The sequence below is a fragment of the Bidens hawaiensis genome, unplaced genomic scaffold, assembly GCF_021521415.1.
Source record: "Bidens hawaiensis isolate Kalapana, Puna unplaced genomic scaffold, B.hawaiensis_p1.1 tig00066087_1, whole genome shotgun sequence".
Taxonomy (NCBI): Eukaryota; Viridiplantae; Streptophyta; class Magnoliopsida; order Asterales; family Asteraceae; genus Bidens; species Bidens hawaiensis.
In genome coordinates this window covers 59,007-64,941 of record NW_027501762.1, presented here as the reverse complement: position 1 = coordinate 64,941, position 5,935 = coordinate 59,007, and the positions used below count along the sequence as shown (strand labels likewise).

At 36.5% G+C, this 5,935-nt stretch overlaps 1 protein-coding gene across 1 annotated transcript; it reads right to left on the bottom strand.

Moving 5' to 3' along the window:
* Positions 1–1,441: 1,441 nt before the first annotated feature.
* On the bottom strand, positions 1,442–5,426 carry LOC143604643 (8-amino-7-oxononanoate synthase-like). Its single transcript, XM_077081057.1, has 11 exons — positions 5,216–5,426; positions 4,996–5,132; positions 4,782–4,889; positions 4,150–4,385; positions 4,026–4,067; positions 3,818–3,905; positions 2,977–3,110; positions 2,332–2,420; positions 2,089–2,239; positions 1,923–1,991; positions 1,442–1,811 (listed from the first exon to the last, which is right to left on the bottom strand). Exons 1-11 carry the CDS (start codon positions 5,421–5,423, stop codon positions 1,685–1,687), a joined length of 1,389 nt encoding a protein of 462 aa, XP_076937172.1. The 5' UTR covers positions 5,424–5,426; the 3' UTR covers positions 1,442–1,684.
* Between the last annotated feature and the right edge of the window lie 509 nt (positions 5,427–5,935).

The following is a 5,935-nucleotide window of genomic DNA, read 5'->3' as shown; positions in this document are numbered from 1 at the left end:
AGAAAAAGGAATCTACTACACGGTCCCATCGGTAAGGCTTTACACAAAAGAATGGAACGGGCTCGTTGCAACTTCTAAAGAGTTTTCTCCAATATCGCTAAGGGAGTTTTGCGAGTTCGTGCAAATCACAGGTACCTTTGTCACAGGCGGCCCAAGCTCATTCCGACATTGAGAGTCAAAAAACAACATGATCCGTTGTGCTCATAACTTAGACTAATATCTGTCGGAGGCCTAATTAAATGTATTTGCATATGGTTTTTTTATCATATTGAAAATATTCTTTTTTCTTATCTTGAGTTTTATCTATTAACATTATGTTGAGATTTTAAAACACGATGTACGAATGATTTGGTGTTGTGCTTATGATACTATATCATTGGTGCCGGCCTACGCCAAGCTCTCAATTGGACCAGGTGGTTGTGTCACGTCACCTTTTTAATATTTTTTGTTTTAATTTATTACATAGTTATTTTTTTTGCTTACTAATTTATTTTTAAGACTTAGTGCCGATCCCGTTAAAACCGACTGAATTCATGTTGACTCGTTGCCGCAACATGTTAAATTTTTGTCTTAATTGGTTCGTTACGTTTTTTTGTTTTTTTTAATATGTTATTTGTTGTGTTTGGGGGTTGATGATTTTTTTTTGTTTAGTTTCGATGTCGTAACCCGATGCAGACCGAATTCGCATCGGTTCACCCCCACAACACACGGGTTTTTTTTAATATGTTAATTTGTTGTATTTCAGCATTGAGGAATTTAGTTTTCAGTTTAGTTGCGGCGCCATAATCAGATGCCTACCGAATTTGCGTCGACTCATAGCCACACTGCGTGGGTTTTGTGGGCTTTACCAATCGCTGAAACATCGTTTTAAATATGTTTTTGTTATTTTAATCTATACAAGTGCCAATACCAATATGTGTGTTACTTTTTTTAATATGTTAATTTGTTGTATTTCAGCATTGAGGAAATTAGTTTTCAGTTTAGTTGCGGTGCCATAACCAGATGCCTACCGAATTTGCGTCGACTCATAGCCACACTGCGTGGGTTTTGTGGGCTTTACCAATCGCTGAAACATCGTTTTAAATATGTTTTTGTTATTTTAATCCATGCAAGTGCCAATACCAATATGTGTGTTACTTTTTTCATTTATTGCCGTTACCATTATAAACCTAACCGATACAGATCGCATTCATGATGCTGCAACGCCGCAACACGATGGGTTTGTTACCTAGTTTCCATTAACATTAAATTTAAAGCTTTTATGTGAGGTGGTGACTTATTTACTTGCATACTAAAGACGGTAGCTTATTAATATTGAGGGGTTAAAGTAAATGTGTCCCTTCATGTGATACATGAGGTTTAGTCTTAATTCTTATGGTGGACAATTGTGTAAATTTAGAAGATTTAGATGATGTGGAATCCTAGAATCAGAATTCGTTAATTCATCTAAGTTTTGGTTACGTTAATTTATATTTAAGTAAATGAGTAACAAAATATCAAACCAATGACGTTCAAAAGACTAGATATCAATGAATCCAGATTAATGAAACAATTACCACCATTATACCATCGCATGGTTCATACGTTTTCCAATGCATGTTTTAATCACTAGAAATCATAAATATGAAAACACAACATACCATCATGCAGAACTTGTGATTGATGAATCACACCCGACCCAATGCTAGAGCTTGGGTGTGACATTTGTGTAAAAATATCCACTCTCTCTTAAACTTATGCATTGGGATAATGCAAATGTCAGTTTCCTAATATCATTTTTTGTATGTGCTGCACTAAGCGTGATCCGCAGCCTGCAATTTACAAAAAAAAAAAACAAAAAAAAACAAACTTAAAAATCATAGTTTATTTTTTTTTTATATTATTATTATTATTATTGCTTTCAAATACTGAGATTTAGCCACCTGCATAAGTTAGGTGGGACCGTTGGGGGCCTGATTGCTGTTATATGAAAACCACATTTCAGCATGTGCCTGTATAAATATAACAAATCACCAAATTTACTAATACTTCCACACCACAAGGTACAGCATTAACAGCATATAACACAAGAAAAGGAAAGACACAGACCTGCTTGCTTTCAGGGCTTGCTCTTCACTGCCTACAACAAGGGAAATGATGTGACTTGTGATCGGGATTCCAGTCAGCGTGCGAAATTCTTGAACCCGATTCCAAATAGCCTTTCTACGCCATGTTTCCTTCTTTGCCACCACCACAGCAGCTAAACGCATTAAACATCATTCTCAAACGGGTGGGTGGCAATTTCAAACTATTAAATATTTGCCAATCACTTAATTGAATTTTGAAAATTACCATGTGCAGCAGCAATGATGGGTACAGGTGAAGAAGTTGAAAATATAAAAGCACGGCCGCGTGATTGTATCAGTTGTTTCCACCTTTTGCTGTACAAATAGCATTTAAAATAATTGTCAGTAACACTCGTTTTCTTAAAAAATATAATAACTTTGGAAAAGGTCATCATCATCGTACTCAGTATATCCCACCAATAACAAGGCTACGGTAGGGTCTGGACGGTAAGACGTAGACAGCCTAACCTCTACCCCGTAGGAATAGAGAGGTTGGCTGTTTCAATGAGACCCCGGCTCAAAAGTAGTTTTGCTTCAAGCCTTGGACATAAGGCACATAACACTCAACCATCAGCTGATTAGTACATGCACCCTTGTCTTCCGGCTATTAACACCACCACATGAGGCCTGATTAACCTTCCGCTACTTTTAACGTTTTTTCACGAAATTGGAAAAATAACGCTAACAATAGTGCAATTTCAACCCCCCCCCCCCGGCGAGGGACATTATGCGCACACCGCAAACGGGGCGTTAAATAACATGTATCAATGATTCAACTCAAACCCATTATGATCCATTACCCGACACGCTCATCTTCTCACGTTTAGCAATTAGCATTAATCTTTGAATCAAGAAAAGAAGATTAAAGAACCTGCAAGCAATGAAACCACCATGACAACCAACAGCTTTACTAAGAGTGCCAATGCATATATCAACATCATTTGCACAACCGAACTCCTCGGGAACACCACCACCATTTTTACCACAAACCAGTGTCCCATGAGCCTACAGATCAAGATACAGCAACACATTAATGAAAGAAAGAAAAAAAAAGTGACCCGGTTGAGATTAGAACATAATCCAAATCAACTATCTTACACACACACACACACACAGAGTTGGCCAACTTTCTTTGTGAGTGTGATGCATAGTAAAGTTGTAGTCACTTAAATATTGCCATGTGGCGTTCATTGCCATGTATTTTCTAAAAGCTTTATTTTCTCTATTAACTTGCATTCATTAACTACTTAAAACAAACTAAATATGCGGCGGTTGTGATTAATTTTTTTTTCTCACCATTCCAACATAAATTTGATTAAAAACAAAGTTGTATTTGAAGTAAAGCAGTTTTTAGTATCATAGACTATACCGACTGCCGGTATCTTGACAAATCGAACCGATATTAACCAAACAACAGTGATACCAAGGTGGTATTATCAGAACCAATAACGGTATTCGTTTAACATGTATACTGGTACCGATATTCAATTTTATAGTTTTTTGTTTTAATAAGAACTCGCAACTTTATGTTTGTAAATTTCATTTGATTAGATCTGATAGTATTGTAAAAATTGTTTTATGTAATAGCGCTTTAGCGCTCCGCAATGTGCCAGGTTTAATACTAGTTGATAAAATGAGTAGGTTGAATTGCCACCTAAAAATATTTTGAAAGCATATCACTGATAAACTAAAAGTCTAAAACTTTAACTTACATCATCAACCACCAATAAAAAACCGTGCTTCTTGCGAAGCTTAGAAAGCTGGACCATAGGTGCAAAGTCTCCATCCATGCTAAACAAGCTGATAAAATTCACAAAATAACATTCCCTTAATACACCTATCATATACACAAATAGAACCCAATAGTTACAATTCTAAACTAATTCTCATAACATGCAACAAATATGTGGACCACCTTACCTGTCTGTCACAACTATTTTTTTCTTCATCGTGCAATTCGATCTGTCAAAATAAAAGATTGTAACCATTATACATTTTGTGAAAGAATATATAGTAACTTGTAGACAAGAAATAGGGCTCATACAGTAATCCATTAAGATGTGTCATGTCACAATGCTTGTATATAAAGACATGCACGCGTCCTTGTCGCTCTGCGAGACGAATACCGTCTATTATTGATGCGTGATTTAGGGAATCTGAAAATATTGCAACACCATCGTGACAATCAGTTTTGTTATCTACTGAAAGTGAGCCAATGTATCCTGCTACTGTCATGAAAGCCATATTGGCTGAAAACCCTGTGGGGCATAGAAGGCAATCCTGGAGTAATAATGTGTTAGTTTCCAGTCAGTTTTTATGAATTGGGGACTTTCACCTTGTTTGACTATTTTGACCCATTCCCCTTTCGGTTAAACTTTCTACATTTGACCCTTTTTGAGATAAAACACAACTGGTATCAAGATCGACCCGTTTCGGGCGAGTAAACGGGTCGAAATTGTCATCTCTAATGAAAATTTAGTAGACTGCATAATTGGACTGCCACTAGAAGAAGGGTGTAAACTCAAATATCTAGCATCAGTTGGTTGTGAAAACTTTATACTTTTCATATAATGGTATCTTTACTAGATGATAAACTTATAGTTTATAGAACAATAATGTGAAGATTATTTTCAAAAATTGACCAGCAAACAAACAGGATGGAGCTGAAGGTAATACCTCTTTATTCTTTGACTCTGCCAAACAGGATTCCAGTAGTCTGTGATAAGTTGTGTAACCGCATATTAGAGCGGAACCTCTCGGGCCCATCCCATGTTCATGAACTGCCTATGAATAGAAAGTAATGTTATTATGAATTAGAAGAAACAATTTACAAAAAAAAATAGGTGAATGATAAATTGAGTTAACATAAAGCAGATAAATAGATAGATACCTTTGCAGCAGCGTTGGCAACTGCTGGGTGTGAAGTTAGCCCCAAATAGTCGTTCCCTGAAAAGAGTAGTAGCTTTCTTGACAGTTTAGGGCATTGGCATTCAGAATCTTGGCCGTCAAATGTAAGCTCGTCATCACCTGTAAGAAATAAAGTGTAGATTTAGTTTATGTGTGAGAAGTAAATCAAAATGACTGATTATAATAATATTCGATGCAGAAACCTTGGAGCCATGTACGGAATGTGGAGTCTGCAATTTGGACTTCGACGGAGGCTCTGTCCCATTGGCGAATATCGTCGAACACTTGGTGGGCATTGTCAGGAGGAGTTTTGGGTGAAGAGTAGTGAATGGGTCTTAGAGACCGCAAGACTTTCATGGAGTCGAGTGTTGAAAGCGCCTGTTCCACCCATTCGTCCCAACACCACGACATCTTCTCTTCAGTAAGTCAGTCGGTCGCCGAGAAAGTTGGAAGATACTGTCTGTCCAGTTCAAGATGATTTCCCCCCTTTATGTACCTTGCCTTGGTATCATCAAAAAATCATAAAAAACTTAATAATAATAATAACTAGGGTACTAACCCGTCTAATACACGGGTGAAAAATAGAAAATTCGTCACGTAAAGAAATTTGATTATATATTTGAATATTATATTATTCGTCTAATAAACACAAATAATTTTAACTGACAATATCGCCCGTTTTTAAAAGTAAGTTCATTGAACTTGTCTAACATATAATAATAACTAGAATGTGTGTCTACGCGTTGCGACAGGCACGCACGACTAAAATGTGTTAAAATGTTATGACACTTTAAATAATAAAATTCAGAATAAATCAACCATAAAAATATTTGTTTTTTTGCCCTTTAGGCCCGTTTGACTTTCGGCTCAACCCAACTTCCTTTTCCAACACATACCAAAAACTACCCTTATGGTCCCCTTTG

What these genes read in the sequence shown, in the direction of transcription:
- LOC143604643 (XM_077081057.1), bottom strand. Translation starts at nt 5,423, where the DNA reads ATGTCGTGGTGTTGGGACGAATGGGTGGAACAGGCGCTTTCAACACTC. An exon ending in CAGAGTCAAAGAATAAAGAG is followed by an intron (nt 4,386 to 4,781) that starts GTATTACCTTCA and finishes TTATTACTCCAG; the next exon opens with GATTGCCTTCTATGCCCCAC. An exon ending in GGTGGTTTCATTGCTTGCAG is followed by an intron (nt 2,421 to 2,976) that starts GTTCTTTAATCT and finishes CTATTTGTACAG; the next exon opens with CAAAAGGTGGAAACAACTGA.